The 18,674-nt window shown below is 37.8% G+C and overlaps 1 protein-coding gene across 3 annotated transcripts in view; it reads right to left on the reverse strand.

Annotated features, from left to right (window-relative positions):
- Positions 1-18,674, reverse strand: part of cpeb3 (cytoplasmic polyadenylation element binding protein 3) — an 82,581-nt gene that overhangs the window by 13,678 nt on the left and 50,229 nt on the right. For 2 of the 3 annotated variants that reach the window (XM_079560582.1, XM_079560580.1), the window contains 3 exons: positions 15,483-15,506; positions 11,247-11,411; positions 7,875-7,964 (listed from right to left, as the gene is read on the reverse strand). In XM_079560582.1, coding sequence (XP_079416708.1) covers positions 7,875-7,964; positions 11,247-11,411; positions 15,483-15,506 — 279 coding nt within the window. The remainder of the gene's footprint in view (positions 1-7,874; positions 7,965-11,246; positions 11,412-15,482; positions 15,507-18,674) is intronic. The other variant, XM_079560581.1, reaches the window with a different exon arrangement.

Here is an 18,674-nt window from a genome sequence, read left to right on the forward strand (position 1 = left end):
ACTTTTGTTGCTCTTTTGTGGATTTTTTGGTGGATTTTCAACTCTTTATCTTTTTGTCGCATTTATGTCAAATTTTCGTCACTTTATGTCACTTTTTTGACAATTTTTTTAACTTTTTTGTCAATTTTTTTTCACTTTTTTTTTTTACTTTTTTGTCAATTTTTTGGTCTTTTTTTTGTACATTTTTTGTAATTTTTTTTGTCACTTTTTTGTCAATTTTTTTTTTTTCACTTTTTTGTCAATTTTTTGCTGGAGTTTTGTCACTTTTTTGTTCAGTTTTTGTCATTTTTGTCGCTTTTTTTGTCAAATTTTTTCCACTTTATTTTAAACTTTTTTTTTCCTTTTTTGTAAATTTTTGTAAATTTTTTGTCCATTTTTTCCCACTTTTTTGTCCATTTTTTGTCATTTTTTGTCCATTTTTTTCACTTTTTTGTCCATTTTTTGTCATTTTTTGGTCACTTTTTTCACTTTTTTGTCAATTGTTTTTTTAGTTTTTTTTGTTTGTTTTTTTTTTTGCTGGATTTTTGTCACTTTTTTGTTCAGTTTTTGGTCATTTTTGTCGCTTTTTTGTCAATTTTTTTCACTTTTTTTGTCAATTTTTTTCCACTTTATTTTAAACTTCCTTTTTTGTAAATTTTTTGTCCATTTTTTTGTAATTTTTTTGTCACTTTTTTCACTTTTTTGTCAATTATTTTTTTACTTTTTTGTCCATTTTTTCCACTTTTTTTAAAAACTTTTTTTGTCACTTTATGCCACTTTTTTGTCCATTTTTTTCACTTTTTTGTACATTTTTTCCCCACTTTTTTGTCAATTTTTTGCTGGATTTTTGTCACTTTTTTGTTGAGCTTTTGTCATTTTTGTCCCTTTTTTCGGTCACTTTTTAGCTTTTTTTGTTGCGTTTACATCCTCATTTTCTTCTCGTTTTCTGCCTCTGTTTTGCTTTTAGATTTGGATTTAAATCTGGAGAAAACATGTCCAGGTGGGAGTTAAGAGGTTAAAATCCTGCGCCACATTTACTCGCCGTAGCATCTGTGCGTTCTGTAACTACAAACATAATAAAAAGGAAGCGTCGATAAGCGGTGAGGATTTATGAGTCTCCCTCTGAGGCTCGACAGGCGACGCCTCCGAACATCAGCGAGTGAAATGATGAAGCGGCTGCTGACAGGGATCTCAATGAGCTGCAGGTGACCGGCTTTGCAGAGTGTGACAGAAAAAAGTTCTGACTCCTTGGATTTTCTGCAAAGTCACTGCATCTTAGAATAGCCAGACGACGGCATCCCACACATCAGCGGCTCCGGAACTGCGGAGCTCCACTTCAGGCTTTTGTTTTTAAACAATGTTCACATCCAGACATGGTTTAGTCCCATTTAGGTCTGACTTATCCTGATGCCATTTTGATCTTGGCCAGTGGTTCCCAAAGTGGGGGTCGCATGGTGATTTCAACACAATGTTTTTTTTTCTATTTCATGACATTGAATTGCATGGTCAAGCGCCCATCGGAGATTTATTATCGGGCACATTTTCTCCAGTTTTGCCCAAATCTAAAAGCTTCTCGACTGGAGATCTTACATCCTATTGGCCAGTGTAACGCCTCATTTGAAAGCTAAGACCTACAAAACTCATCTAAGCTTCTCTGCCTTGTTTGTTATCAGGTTTTAGTTTTTGCTGTGTTTGTTTTTATCATGTTTCCATTGCTTTTTTGCCATATTTTTGTCACATTTTTGTCACATTTTTGTCACATTTTTGCCATATTTTTGTCACATTTTTGTCACATTTTTACCACATTTTTGTCACAATTTTATCACATTTTTGCCATATTTTTGTCACATTTTTGTCACATTTTTGTCACATTTTTGTCATATTTTTGCCATATTTTTGTCACATTTTTACCACATTTTTGTCACATTTTTGTCACATTTTTACCACATTTTTGTCACATTTTTGTCACATTTTTGCCACATTTTTGTCACATTTTTGTCACATTTTTGTCACATTTTTGTCACATTTTTGTCACATTTTTACCACATTTTTGTCACATTTTTACCACATTTTTGTCACATTTTTGCCATATTTTTGTCACATTTTTGTCACATTTTTGCCATATTTTTGTCACATTTTTGTAATTTTTTTATCACATTTTTGTCACATTTTTGCCATATTTTTGTCACATTTCTGTCACATTTTTGTAATTTTTTTTGCCATATTTTTACCACATTTTTGTCACATTTTTGTCACATTTTTGCCACATTTTTGTCACATTTTTGTCACATTTTTGTCACATTTTTGTCACATTTTTGTCACATTTTTACCACATTTTTGTCACATTTTTACCACATTTTTGTCACATTTTTACCACATTTTTGTCACATTTTTGCCATATTTTTGTCACATTTTTGTCACATTTTTGCCATATTTTTGTCACATTTTTGTCACATTTTGGCTATATTTTTGTCACATTTTTGTCACATTTTTGCCATATTTTTGTCACATTTTTGTAATTTTTTTATCACATTTTTGTCACATTTTTGCCATATTTTTGTCACATTTTTGTCACATTTTTGTCACATTTTCATTGCTTTGCTAGTGTAATGTAACTGTGAACAAGCCACAGAAATGGCCACAGAAATGTGACCAAAATATGTCAAAAAAGCAAGAAAACCGTGACGAGAAAGAAGCTTAAGCGTTTTGTAGGTCTTAGCTTTCAAATGAGGCGTTACCATGGCCTATAGTCTGTAAATTGTCGTCCAGAAGCATTCAGGTAATTCCTAACTAAATATGCTGGGTTAAGGCGGGAGTTAAGAGGTTAAATCCTCTTCTAATGAGTTCCAGAGGTCGACTCCACTTCGTGTAACAGACAGACTTTTTTGTGTTGTGCGGGAATATTTTTTCTTAACATTAATTTTCCTTCTTAGGTTTTAACCCCCATCACGGTCGGAAAACATGATTTGAATGTTTGCAGGGAGTGAACTGTTGTTGGCTTCGCAGACAACGAGGGCAGTTTTTAATTGCACCAATTCTGTAAATTTGAGAATCTGCGACTGTACAAATAGTGGGTGGGTGAGCTCCCTATATCCGACTTTGTGGATAATTCCTAAGGCCTTCTTTTGTCATTTATGCACTGCAAAAAGTGGATTCTAAGCAAGTAAAAAATGTCTTACTTTAAGAAATAAGTTCTTATTTTTTCCCTAAAAAGTAATAACGTTTTGCCGAGCAAAGTTTTCTTGAGAAAAAAAATCTTATTTTAGGAAATAAAATCTAGCCATTTCTTGAAAGAAAAACTTTTTGAATCTTCTTCAGCTTTAGACAAAGAATATTTTTCTTATTTCAAGAAAAAATAAGATCACAACAACTCACAGAGAGATAATACATTCCATTCCTTAAAGTGGGCGGCTCGGTGGCACAGCGGTTAGAGCCTCAGCTTCACAGCTTGGAGGTCCCGGGTTTGATTCCCACCAGGACGGGGTCTTTCTGTGTGGAGCATGTTCTCCCCGTGTCTACCACTAAAAACATGCACAATAGGTGAATCCTCCAGCAGGTGATTCTGACCATCAGCCTGGCTCCACATCATGGAGATGGGTCCCCGGGCGCGGGCAGTATTTTTTCCTTAAATAGTAGTATTTATTAAGAACATTTTGCTAAAAAATGTGTGTAATTTAGAACATTTTGCTTAAATCAAGCAACATTTAAGAAAAATATCCCACAATTTTTCACTAAATAAGAATGTTTTCCTTAAATGATTCCATTTTCTGAGGACATTTTGCTTAATCCTAGCTTTTTATTTGCTTAAATTTAATGTTTCTTTCTTGTTTTATGATGAGAAAAATATTCTACAAATAAGAATTCTTAGCAAGAAAAAAATGCTGATTGGCAGGGCACTTTTTTCAGTGTATAGAACATCCGTATTGCTTTTATACGAGTACTTGTGTGCAAACTGTGCTTCATAATTGATATAAGTGGATGAATAAGTGCAGCCAAACCACTCCAAAGACATTTTCACATTCACATTCAGATTAATTCTTTTGATTCCCAGGCTCTTTCTGCCGCCGGAGCCTTGTTTACGCCCGGCGGGAGACTCAGCTTTTCCTCTTGACGTCGCCAACGGCTTCGCTCAAAACAAAACACAAAAAAAAAATCATAATAAAGTTTTCCGTACGAGCTCCACTTTACAACAAAGGCCTCGGCTCACTGGAAACGCATTACCAGCCTGGGCTTGAGAGGAGCTAAATCAGGAACAGATGCAAAGTGGAAAATCCGGCGAGCGACCATTACGCTCAGGAAACGGCGCTTGGACACGATTCGAACGTTATTTAACGCCACGCGGTGAGTCAGAGCGATGACTCGTCTAAGTGGAAGAACCGACGCGTGATGTGTTTGTTTGGCTGACGCGCGGCGGTCGTAACATCCCGTCTCCGGCAGCAGGGGGCGCTGCTGAAACAGTTTTTGGGGAGTCAAACGTTCAACAAGGCAAAGATCTCTTGTCAAACGAAATGATGATATGTTTTGAATGACTTGTTGTATTTATCGGCTAAGCTGTAGCATTTAGCCGAGCGACTGGTGAAAAAACACAGTGGACTTTCATTATCCAATCAGAGACGTTTTAACCTCTTAACTCCCACCTGAACGGATCCCATTTTCTCCAGTTCGGCTTTACCCTAATCAAAAAGCTTCTTGGGAAAAAAAGCACCAAAACAGCCACAAAAAATGAGAAGAAAACAAGGATGTAAACGCAACAAAGATGTGACAAAAATTCAACAAAAAAATGACAAGAATTCAACAAAAATGTGACAAAAACTCAACAAAAATTCAACAAAAAAATGACAAAAATGTGACAAAAAAATGACAAAAATTCAACAAAAATGTGACAAAAACTCAACAAAAATTCAACAAAAATGTGACAAAAACTCAACAAAAATTCAACAAAAATGTGACAAAAATTCAACAAAAATGTGACAAAAACTCAACAAAAATGTGACAAAAATGTGACAAAAATTCAACAAAAATGTGACAAAAATTCTACAAAATTAAAAAAAAAAGAATTAAAAAAAACACAAAAAAGGTGACACAACACAGCAACAACGTGAGGAAACCGGGACCAGGGCTGGACTGGCAGAAAAAATCGGCCCGGGACTTTTGGATCAAGACCGGCCCTCTAAAAAAAAAAAACTGTCATATTCAATGCAATAGTCGAGGTGATGAGCAAAACAATGAGCCCTTGGCTTGAACTAAAACAGTATAAGCTACGAATCGAGGACAATAGTTCCATGTTGTTTCTGCTGAATTCAAGCTCACGCCTCAGAGACTCAACACTTTAATCTCGTCATTTATAACTTGAAGGAACTTTTGTAAAAAAGCGTATGTCTAGAGGTGACCGAGCCTTCTCAGTGGCCCCTAAACTATGGAACAGTCTTACTCTACATGTGCGCTCGGCTCAGTCTGTAGAGGAGTAGAGGAGTTTAAAACCAAATAAAAACTCATCTTTTTGCTTTGGCCTTCGTTTCCATGTAGACCAGACACAGTTTGTGCCTTTATATATTACCTGTGTTTAACTTTTATTGTTTATTGTACATATTGTTACTGTTCTTGTACAGCACTTTAGTCGACAATGGTTGTTTTTAAATGTGCTTTATAAATAAAATTGACATTGACATTGAGAAAAGAAAACATGCTTAAGTTGTTGCTTATTGGATAACAATGTGTGTCAGTCTAACCAGTCAAAGCCAAGTCTCAAAACAGCTACGAGAAAAATCCGTTAAATGTGTTTCGAAAAGTGCTTGTTAACGTCGGCAAATGTAAAACTTTAAACAAATCAGCGCAAACCACACAGGCAATGTTATAAATTCAATAAAAGGAAGCGAAAACGATTGTCTAAAGTGTGTTCAGTCCATATAATCTGCTTCCTGACACTAACAGCTCGATTCTCGTTCCCTGGAGGACAGACAAGGTCACATTTGGAGACAGAAAGACCTGATAATGATCCGCTTCTCGCTGAAAAAGACCAATTAAGGATCCAGATGAGGAAACGGTCGGGCTATTATAGGCTGAAGCTAAAGTTAGTGTCTGTATTCATGCGAAGACAGTAGAGCTTCCTCTTCCCGTCTCCGCTTCTGCCGCTCTCACGGATTATTGTGGAGCCCAATTAAAGCTTTTATCAAATCCCCATCCAACACAGCTACACTGACACTGGGGGCATTTCAGAATGAGGAGCCTCGTCCCAAGAGCATCAGTCTCCCAACTTTCTGCCACCTGTGAGTGTTTTTAAATCCGGGCAAAGTCATATTTAAATATACCCATATCGATAGAACAACCTGGTCATTCAGGATGTTCGGATCATCAGCTGATCTCATTCTTTGGGCACAAATGTCCGTGAGATTCACAAGAGACTGACATTAAGTCTCCTCATGTTCACGCACAAAGTTCTGATGGACAGAGAGCCACTGTCACAAATATGTTCCCAGACCCTATAGTGACTCAATGAAAAGAACTGTTCTGCAGAGGGAACGCCTGGAACTCACTTCCTTTTAATACTAGAAACACTAAAAGGGTCAGGGTTGCCAGTTCATGCAAATATATCCCCCACCACCAGACTTGTTTCCTTCACTGTAAAATCAGGAGTTTAGCGCGAGAAATGACGGACCGGGAGCCTCGCGGGAGAACTTATGGGGCCAGATCTTGTGGTTCATGGCGCCGGCTGTAGAGCAGACGACTGTGCAGACGGGCGGAGCTCCTTGTAATCTTCAGTGTCATACCTGGTGTAAAAAGTGGGCAGGACAGGATTGGGGACAGACTCGCATTGTGATGTTGTGGTGCCGCCCCCTCCCCATGCTTTACCCAGACCTGCGGAAGACGGTGGTTTGCAGGGAGGGTTCTCCTGTACACGCGTAACATGCTGATGCAGCGCAATGTTTAACAAAGATTAAAGAAATAAAAGTGTCCCTAAACTCACTGCAGATCCAGGATGAGCGGGCGGGACAGAGAGGCCTCGCGCTGGACACCGTTCAAATGCGCAAAGTTATAAAATGTACAGGATTTAATTGATCCGAAACTGTCATATCTGTGGAGGAGTTACAGAGTTATGCAGTATTTGCAAGAAAACAAGAAAACTGTAGCGTATTGGAACATTTGCGCTACAGCTGCAGGATTCTTGGAGCGGCTGAATTAAAAAGAAAAAAAAGTTGCTCTGCACCCTGTGAAATGCGCTTCTTTCTTTTGGACTGAGCTGTGGCTCCACAAGGAGCATCATCAGGAGGTAAAGACTGACACACGATGGAAATGTCTCCTTAAAACTCAGATCAGACCTGGTGTTGTGGCACTTGAGGCGTGTGTGGTTTATTTATGGAAAACTGTTGTTGTTTTGGTGTTAGGTGTGAGCGCGTTGATCTACTGTATCAAAGTAAACCCGCGCGTAACCGATGCTCAAACAGACTTTTCAAGGCAATTGGCAACTGGGGGTTCTTGAGGTTCAAAGCTCCACAATAAAGCAAGGAATAAGATATAGTAAAAGTCCCTCTGAAAAAGCCTTCGGAATATTGTTAAGGAAAACCCCATTTTGAGACACAGGACCTGAAGCTACGCCTGTGTTTCTCAGTGAATCTTTGCCGCTGCCGTGACGAGGGTGGGCTGTGATTTCAGACAAAGCTTTGGTTTTCTCTGACACTGAAGCGCTGAGGGAGAAAACTAGAAAACCTGACAAGCCTTTACTGTGTTGTGATGTCGTCCGAAACCTTCACACTAGACCCGCACAGGGGAGCCAGCTTAAATCAACACGGGCCCTGCAGGAGCGATGGATTCTGGGACACCTGAGCCGCTGTTTGCTGCTGTGGATTTGACGGCGCGTGGGAAAGTCCAGTGCGAGGAGGATGATGTGAGTGAAATACCTTTAGGAGGGAAGTAGGACTTGCTCTCTGCCTTGTGCGGCCAGTCCACCACCAAGTGCCCGAAGCGGCGGAAACTGTTGGTGATCTCGTCTGAAAGAGACAGAGTGTGCGGTTATTATTGCACCGTGTGAAGTGAAGTACGTGAAGTGTTACGAGCCGCTGATGTGACTTGTTCAAGTACAACACATCCAATTAAAGAGCGTTCTGTGCTGTTTACGATCCTCTCCGAGAGCGTTTCACTGCAGCCGATGGAGATAAATCTTCTAACCTCTTAAAGCGCTGAAATATTATTTTTCTCTCAGATCTTGGATCTTGGCGTTTCACATTTGAGCTCCGCCCACTCTGAGTCTCTGTGATCTGATTGGCTTCAGAGCTGGGAAAATTAGTTTCATATGGGTTGTGGCTTGTCATCCTGGGTTAACCCCTTAGAACACCTGAGCCCGTATAGGACCCGCTGTCATGTTCCGGGCATTTGGATGCAAGGTGACACAAGGGGGCGCCCTTCCAACCTTCTCAGTGTAAATGTGAGTTGACTTTCTTCAGAGTGAGACTTTAGGTCAGACACCATGAGTGACAGTAACATGAGGCTAAACACAGTGAGCTCTTTGTTTCCAGTAAAAAGGCTGAGGCCTCATTGCTCTTCAGTCACAGACTGAGAAGTGAAGAAGGAAGTCACGGAGCTTCTGCTTTAGACAGAACTTCAGACTTCTGCTGGATATAAGAGTTATATCAAATATGAAACTCAAATATGGTAAAAGCAACAAATACAGGAGAAATTATTACAAAAAACAAACACGTGATTGATGCTTATAAAGGTTGAAGAAATATCCAAATCTATGATCTGCTGTAGGTCATGTGTGTCCCAGTTCCTCTGAGTCGTGGTGGGTCATGGTGGACCGTGACAGATGTGGACAGGACTGTGGTAGATCTACTTTTACTTTGGAGAAAATAGTTACTATAGTAACTGTTGAAGAAATGAACCTCATGAGCTTCTTCTGTAACATCTGTCCACATCAGTCCTGCTGCACCACGACTCTGAGGAACTGGGACAAACATGAGGGTTTGTTTTTGTAGAATGAGAGTCATTAATAATTAACTCATATTTTAATTATATACAGGATTGTTCACACTTATTATGAAGGAATACTTTACAATCTTTTATTGTTACATCAGCAGAAGTGTAATGTTCTAACGCAGAATCTCCATGACTTCTTTCTTCACGTCTCAGTTTGTGCCTGAAGAGCAATGAGGCCTCAGCCTTTCTACAGAAAATAAAGAGCTCAGTATTTAGCGTCATGTTACTGTGACTCACGGTGTCTGACCTACAGTGTAACTCTGAAGCCAATCAGATCACAGAGACTCAGAGTGGGCGGAGCTCAAATGTGACCAAACGCCAAGATCCAAGATCTGAGACAAAAATAATATTTCAGCGCTTTAAGAGGTTAATGGTGGATCCCGAAGCCGTACCACTTGAGAACCACAGATGTATAACATTGGCATTTGCAAAAAATAATAAAAAATAACTTTAGGCTACGATGGTGAGGTTCGGCCCTTGATGTTTTGGCATTGATGAATCTGCTCTACACTAATCTCAGAGCTTCCAGTCTCCGGAAATGTTCAAAAACAGTCATTAATTGTTTGACGTTAACCATAACTTGTCACAAATGTGTGCGCTTAAACATTTTGTGACTCAAAAACCAACATTTGATCATGAGACGGAGCTGACATTCTGCATCCGTGACTCCCTCCTTGTTCCTGCGGCTCATGCTCAACACATCTGGAAAATGCACAGACATGAACCGGTGCTATTCGGCGCTTGGGGACCGGCCGCTGCATAAAACAGAAGGTGAGGGTCGGGGGTTTTTACTGCGGGGATGTGGACAGTCATGAATATTTCAGCTCCGCCAGGGCACGGACTCGTGGGTCAGTGGGGGAGATGGAGAGAGTGATCCGTGTTCATGTCAAATTCATGCGTTAGAGACGAGTGCGGCGACACAAGCGAGGCAGAGATCGGCCCCGACTGAAATCATGAAGGAATTTGATACTGTGTGTTGGTGGACACGTCTTAGTTACTGTGTAAGTCTCTTTCCAAATGTTGTTGAGGGATAAGTGGGCGATTAACCTCTTGACTCCCGCCTGAACCGAGAGGATCTTTTTCCTCACGTCATCAGATTTGTTTTTGTTGGGTATTCAACTCAATTTTGTAACTCATTTTTTTGGGTCATTTTTTGTCACATTTTTGTAATTTTGTTGTTATTTTTTTCGTCAAATTTTTGTCCTTTTTTTGTCAAATTTTAATCACATTTTTGTCACATTTTTGTAATTTTTTTATCACATTTTTGTCACATTTTTGTATTTTTTTTTGTAATTTTTGCGTCCATTTTTTGTCATTTTTTCGTCAAATTTTAATCACATTTTTGTCACATTTTTGTATTTTTTTTGTCTAATTTTTGTCATTTTTTGATCAAAATTTTATCAAATTTTATCACATTTTGTCACATTTTTGGATTTTTTTGTCACTTTTTTTTTCATTTTTTCATCTAATTTTTGGTCATTTTTTGGTCATTTTTTTGTAATTTTTTTGTAATTTTGTTATTTTTTCGTCAAATTTTTGTCATTTTTTCGTCAAATTTTAATCACATTTTTGTCACATTTTTGTCATTTTTTTGTCTAATTTTTGTCATTTTTTGATAAAAATGTTGTCACATTTTGTCACATTTTTTTCACATTATTGTCACATTTTGTCACTTTTTTGTTATTTTTTCATTTAATTTTTTTCACATTTTTGTCACATTTTTGTAATTTTTTTGTCTAATTTTTGTTATTTTTTGATCCAAATTTTATCACATTTTTGTCACATTTTTGTCACATTTTGTCATTTTTTTAATCTAATTTTTGGTCAAATTTTGTTATTTTTTCGTCAAATTTTAATCACATTTTGTCACATTTTTGTCACATTTTTGTCACATTTTTGTCACATTTTTGTCACATTTTTTTCACATTTTTGTCACATTTTGTCACATTTTTGTAATTTTTTTGTCCCTTTTTGTGTCATTTCTTTTGTCATTTCTGTGACATTTTTGCCACTTTTTCATCAAACTTTTCTCACTTTTTTGTCCCATTTCCATCATAGTTTTCGTCTCAGTTTTGTCACTATTTTCACACCTTTTTTCCAGAAGCTTTTGGATTGGGGTAAAGCCAAACTGGAGAACATGTGCTCGGTTCAGGTGGGAGTTAAGGGGTTGAGCCTGAAGAAAAGGGCCTGGTACAGATCGGTAAAATGCCTCTCAGTGCGACGCCGACGGCCTCACCTGGGTTTTAATTACATTTTTTTCCTCCACAAACGTCAGGAGTGGGAGCTGTGAGCTTTACCTTCGTCTATGTCCGGCGGCAGCCCTCCCACGAACACCTTCCTGGAGAAGCGCTCCACTCGCTCTCCGTTCAGACCGCGGCCCGGCGAGTCCAGCCCCGGGGTCAACGAGGGGTCGCCGCCGTCGTCAAGGAAACCGTCCTCGAAGGGGAACAGACAGGAGCGACCTGAGCACAGCGGGACGAAGAATTAAAAGGTTTAACACTTCAGCTGCTGAGACGGAGACGGTGACGCTCTCACTATTACAGGCACACGGTGGACTTTCACATGCGGACATTAGACCTGGGTCATGACGAGATTGTGGATACGAGCAGGGCCGGAGCCAGGATGTAAAAAACAGTGAGGTCCGGATCATTCTTTAAACCTGGGGGGGCCGGAGGGTTCTCCCCCAGGAATTTTTTAAAGATTCAGATGTAATTTTCCTGTGATAAAAAACACTTTTGTCTCATCCTTGAGCTGTTTTCAAAAATGTCTTTTTGTGTCACCGTTTGGGACCAGGAGCCTGAGTGAATGTGTGAGTGAGTGGTCGGTGGTCGAACCAGTGTTAATTTTGACAACATATTTTTATTTAGTTTTAGTCTTTTGACGAAAACGTAATTCGATTTTAGTCTAGTTTTAGTCAAAAAAAAATATCTTCAATTTTAGTCTAGTTTTAGTCGACTAAAATTGCAGGTAAATGTATTACTTTGCATTAATAATATTCATTATAATCATGTTTAATGTTGTTCCTCTGCTTCATGGAGCTGCTCCACATTAACAAAGCTCAGAGCTGATCCTTTGGCAGAGAATTTACATGATCTGAGGCTCTTTCAGACGCTCAATAGAAGTTTGGATGATTTTAGTCTCTCCCTTTCATTTTTCTTTAGTCTTATTTTAGTCGACTAAAACATCTGGACATTTTAGTCATAGTTTTAGTCTCATGAGAAACTTTTAATTTAGTTTTAGTCCAATTTTAGTCAAAAATATCACTTTGACTAAAATTAAGACTAAATATTTTAGTCGACGAAATGAACACTGGGTCGGACGTGCAGATGGAGCAGACTGGCCTCGCTTCCATCAGTCTGCCCCAGGGCAGCGGGTGCAGCCGTGCACGAGTCACGAACCCCCTACTTTGACATGATGAATATCACAAAATAAAATATATATTTAACATCTATTTCATCCATTATTACTGTGAAGCAGGTTTTCCAAACATTTTTACTTGAGAATGTCTTGTCCTAAATAAACACTAAAATGTTAATTGAAAATGTACGTTTTAAAATTGTTTTGAAAACGAGGCTGTGGGTGTGAATGGGTAAAGCTGAGTGTTTTGCTTTGGCTCAATCTGAACATCAGACTCTGGTTCGGACACTGCGCTCTGGCCCCGCCCCCTCTGCGTCGCCCTCACTGTCAAACCACTGGAGCTACAAAGGTGAATGCGCTGGTTTAAGCTCTCATTAAAGCGAAGATCATTTACACGCAGGACATTCTCTGCATGAGACAGAAACAAAGTGAGCAGCAGAGGAGAAGAGCAATGATGACTCGCAGACGCTTCTCCTTCTCCTCTCGCTCCTCAGATCAGAATGAGGAAAACTCATAAATCGGAGTCACCGTCACTCTGACTCTGGCTCCTCCCTCTTTATGACCGAGAGCAAAGAAACTGCATCTGGATCAAACTTTGGCGCGGTTCATGCTAAAGGCGCTGCTGTTGTAGTGAGGCGGACGCACAGCCTCAGCTGCGCCTCCGCAGAGTTTTACGCACTCGGGTCCAAAGCAGCTCATGAGGTCCGGTTTTAGAGTGGACACATTTAGGTTCATAACAAGCTCATCCACGTCTGAACTAGAGGCTCTTCCGCCTGTAGAAGCGCGTGTTTACAACATTCATTTGCGCAGGATTCAATGTGGAATTTTTTTTTTTTTTAAAAAGCTAAAATTCTATCTACCATTGAGGTCACCGAGGTCCGGACCTCGGTGACCTCAATGGTAGATACGGCCATGGATGGATGGATGGATGGATGGATGGATGGATGGATGGATGGATGGATGGATGGATGGATGGATGGATGGATGGATGGATGGATGGATGGATGGATGGATGGATGGATGGATGGGTACTTAAAATTAGCGACTGGGCTTCTTGCTCTACCGTGTCTGTACGTGTTAAAACGAAAGGTAAACACAGAGTTTTATTGCTTCAGTTCATGAAGCACAAAACAAAGAGGAGCTCCACACCAAAGATCACAAAGGACGGATCTAACTGACACTAAAGCATCAGCTCAACTGTGCATTTGAAATAAACATTTATATAGATAATCGCCAAATGCAGTGATGCACATGTGCAGGTGTTATAAAGGGATTTGCTCCGTAACCAGTGTTGGGAAAGTTCATTTTCTACATGAACTAGTTCAAAGTTCAGTTCACAAGTTTCAAAATGAACTAGTTCGTTCATAGTTCATAATTGTTTAAAGTAAATAGTTCGTTCATAGTTCCAAAAATGAACTAGTTCATAGTTCTTCTTTTTTTTCCTTTTTTTTTTTTTTTGCTGCGAGCTATTATTGAGGCATGAAAACGGATCGGGGTGAAAAAGGTGAGAAGTATATTTCCCCCTTAAAGCAACGATCTTAAATTTTGAGATGCATTTTTGCCAACCTTGGGAGAGCTGGAGAAAGTTGACTTCAGCCATGAGTCAAAAATATTATGGCCTCATCACTTAGTGTTAAAGCTCTTTATGTCAGCCTGTCACTGTTTTCAGAGTGGATTTTGGATATCTTTGCTAATCATATTTTATTTTATTATTATTTTTTTTAGTTTAATTGGAAAATTCTTAGTGGAAAATGAGGCTACAAATATTGAATTGCATGTGTGTTCATTTGGTAAACTAATCATGTGAATAAGATTGTTTTAGGAGCTAATTTGTAGTTAAAAAACTCCACATTGTGGCTTTATGCAAATGAGTGCGCACCGCGGAGCAGAGGGAAAGGGAGACTCGCTTCGTAACCTCACACTGTGGCTGCTGCGGGCACCGTGCGGACCCGCGGGTCACCGGTGCCAGGGCCTGTGCCCGGGCCGTAAACAGCAGAGTTCAGCGCCACAGAACTTGACACAGTCGGGCCGTGGGCGCGGGGGCGGAGCGGAGCTAGCGCGAGCTACACCGTGGACCCGCCAGAGTTTAGACCCGCTGGTAAACTCTGACGGCGCGGCGAGGTTTTATATTCACCGATATAAGAAATCTGGCACCATAATGAACGAACGTAAAAAGAACGGGAAATGCCGTTCACAGACACCAGAATGAACGCGCTCATGGCGTCGTTCATCAGGCAGTAACACTGTGCGTTCAGTTCACGTTCGCCCAAAATATGAACGCGTTCATGAACTTTCGTTCAATGAACGCGTTCAGGTACATCACTGTCCGTAACCACGTCACCAAAGAGCTCCTGGTCTGACAGGAAAGTACTGCCCCCGGAGCAGGAGCTGGGACAGTCCCATTAAACCCCTCTAAGCCCCAGCATTGTCCAGAAGTGCATCAACAACACCAGGATTGGCAAAAGGAGGCGTGCTGGACAGGGGAGTCTGGGCATCACGGCTCAGACTAGACACCAGGAAAAGCCTGAGCGAAAACTGATGAATGGAAAAAGGTTGTTCTCAGGGATAAATCTGTTTTTTCTTTTGTTTTTTTTCAGCTTGAAAATGGCGGCTTTCGTTATTTGTGGAGGTTTTTGGATTCTTCGCAAAACACGGCGGTTCATGAGCAAAAAAACATATCGAGAGAGTAAATTAAACACGTGCTATTAGTAGAACGGTGCTTTTAACAACCTGTTTGTTCACACGTTTTGTAGGAAAGTCAATCAAACTAAACAGCTAACATGACATGAACCACATTCCCTGTTCTGTCTCCGAGATCCTGCAGAGTCACCTTCGCAATTACGACACTCACACACACCGACACTTTGCCAAATCCTCGGCAAAGGGTTTGGCAAAAGCAAAAGGAAAAAACCACTACGTGCGGCGGCCCTGGCTCTTTCTTTTTACGACGGTGACTGTGCAACTTTCGCCGAAGCGAGGAGTGGAAACGTCAGAAATGAAAGCGCTTTTGCCAATTTTCTCTGCGAGTCGCCTCTGAGTCAGACACGGCTGACCATTATCTGAACAAACATTTAGAAAAACGGACACGATCACATGGAAGCGTGTGCGTGAAGCCGTGAGAAGCTGAGAATGAAACGTTCCAGACACAGAGGAGAGGGAGGCGGCCGGTGCTGTACCTCGTCTGCGGCTGTAGCTCCGAGCTGGGGGGGGGGAGGTTAGACAGAGACATGAGGCGGGACGAGGCGAAGGGGGAGAGAAGAAGAAACAGAGGTGGGTAAAATAAGCAGAACACGGCTGGAGGAGCGAGAGCGGAACGGCTGCAGACCCTCCACTCCACATCTGGTTTAAGCTCTTACCGCCCGCCTGAACCAAGTGTGTTCTGTCCTCTTTGGCTGTTGTATAGGCCTGTGTAGCACCGCATTTGAAAGCTAAGACCCACAAAACTGATCTTTTTCCTCGCGTTGTTGCTGTGTTGTGTCACCTTTTGTGAGTTTTTGTAATTTTTTGTTGAATTTTTGTCATTTTTTCATCATATTTTTGACTCTTTTTCATCACATTTTTGTCTTTTTTTCATCACATTTTTGTCTTTTTTTCATCATATTTTTGTCTTTTTTCATCACATTTTTGTCTTTTTTTCATCATATTTTTGTCTTTTTTTCATCATATTTTTGTCTTTTTTTCATCACATTTATGTCTTTTTTCATCATATTTTTGACTCTTTTTCATCACATTTTTTATTCTTTTTCATAATATTTTTATCTTTTTTTCATCATATTTTTTTATTTTTTTCATCACATTTTTGTCTCTTTTTCATCACATTTTTGTCTTTTTTTCATCATATTTTTGTCTCTTTTTCATCACATTTTTGTCTTTTTTCATCACATTTTTGTCTCTTTTTCATCATATTTTTGTCTCTTTTTCATCACATTTTTGTCTCTTTTTCATCACATTTTTGTCTTTTTTCATCACATTTTTGTCTCTTTTTCATCATATTTTTGTCTCTTTTTCATCACATTTTTGTCTCTTTTTCATCATATTTTTGTCTCTTTTTCATCACATTTTTGTCTCTTTTTCATCACATTTTTGTCTTTTTTCATCACATTTTTGTCTCTTTTTCATCACATTTTTGTCTCTTTTTCATCACATTTTTGTCTCTTTTTCATCATATTTTTGTCTCTTTTTCATCACATTTTTGTCTCTTTTTCATCACATTTTTGTCTCTTTTTCATCATATTTTTGTCTCTTTTTCATCACATTTTTGTCTCTTTTTCATCATATTTTTGTCTCTTTTTCATCACATTTTTGTCTTTTTTCATCACATTTTTGTCTCTTTTTCATCATATTTTTGTCTCTTTTTCATCACATTTTTTGTCTCTTTTTCATCACATTTTTGTCTTTTTTCCATCACATTTTTGTCTTTTTTTCATCACATTTTTGTCTCTTTTTCATCACATTTTTTGTCTCTTTTTCATCACATTTTTGCTTCTTTTTCATCACATTTTTGTCTTTTTTTCATCATATTTTTGTCTCTTTTTCATCACATTTTTGTCTTTTTTCATCACATTTTTGTCTCTTTTTCATCACATTTTTGTCTCTTTTTCATCACATTTTTGTCTCTTTTTCATCATATTTTTGTCTCTTTTTCATCACATTTTTGTCTCTTTTTCATCACATTTTTGTCTCTTTTTCATCATATTTTTGTCTCTTTTTCATCACATTTTTGTCTCTTTTTCATCATATTTTTGTCTCTTTTTCATCACATTTTTGTCTTTTTTCATCACATTTTTGTCTCTTTTTCATCATATTTTTGTCTCTTTTTCATCACATTTTTGTCTCTTTTTCATCACATTTTTGTCTTTTTTTCATCATATTTTTGTCTTTTTTTCATCATATTTTTGTCTCTTTTTCATCATATTTTTGACTCTTTTTCATCATATTTTTGTCTTTTTTTCATCATATTTTTGTCTTTTTTTCATCATATTTTTGTCTTTTTTTCATCATATATTTTTTTTTTTTCACATATGTATATTTACATATGTAAATATACATATGTATATACATAAGACTGTAAATATATGTATGTAGACATACCACAACAATGTGAAGTGTGTGAAGTAACAAAAGGGGCAGATATTATAAGACTTGTTCTTCTCCTCTGCTCCGTTTCATTCATACTGTGTTGGCGGTTTTATTGTGATTGTGAACATCACTTTTGAATGAAATAAATAAATAAAATGAAATGAAAACTGAAAAATATTTTTGTCTTTTTTTCATCACATTTTTGTCTTTTTTCATCATATTTTTGTCTCTTTTTCATCATATTTTTGTCTCTTTTTCATCATATTTTTGTCTCTTTTTCATCACATTTTTGTCTCTTTTTCATCATATTTTTGTCTCTTTTTTGGCACATATTTGTCTTTTTTTCATCACATTTTTGACTCTTTTTCATCATATTTTTGTCTCTTTTTCATCATATTTTTGTCTCTTTTTCATCACATTTTTGTCTCTTTTCCATCATATTTTTGTCTCTTTTTCATCATATTTTTGACTCTTTTTCATCACATTTTTGTCTTTTTTTTATCACATTTTTGTCTTTTTTTCATCATATTTTTGTCTGTTTTTCATCACATTTTTGTCTTTTTTTCATCACATTTTTGTCTCTTTTTCATCACATTTTTGTCTTTTTTTCATCACATTTTTGTCTCTTTTTCATCACATTTTTGTCTTTTTTTCATCACATTTTTTGTCTCTTTTTCATCACATTTTTTGTCACTTTTTCATCACATTTTTGTCTTTTTTTAATGATATTTTTGTCTTTTTTTCATCACATTTTTGACTCTTTTTCATCACATTTTTGTCTTTTTTTCATCATATTTTTGTCTGTTTTTCACCACATTTTTGTCTTTTTTTTCACCACATTTTTGTCTTTTTTTCATCACATTTTTGTCTTTTTTTCATCATATTTTTGTCTCTTTTTCATCACATTTTTGTCTTTTTTCATCATATTTTTGTCTCTTTTCCATCATATTTTTGTCTCTTTTTCATCATATTTTTGACTCTTTTTCATCACATTTTTGTCTTTATTTTATCACATTTTTGTCTTTTTTTCATCATATTTTTGTCTGTTTTTCATCACATTTTTGTCTTTTTTTCATCACATTTTTGTCTTTTTTTCATCACATTTTTTGTCTCTTTTTCATCACATTTTTTGTCACTTTTTCATCACATTTTTGTCTTTTTTTAATGATATTTTTGTCTTTTTTTCATCACATTTTTGACTCTTTTTCATCACATTTTTGTCTCTTTTTCATCACATTTTTGTCTTTTTTTCATCACATTTTTGTCTCTTTTTCATCATATTTTTGTCT

This window comes from Gobius niger (genome assembly GCF_951799975.1).
Source record: "Gobius niger genome assembly, chromosome: 7".
Classification (NCBI taxonomy): domain Eukaryota; kingdom Metazoa; phylum Chordata; class Actinopteri; order Gobiiformes; family Gobiidae; genus Gobius; species Gobius niger.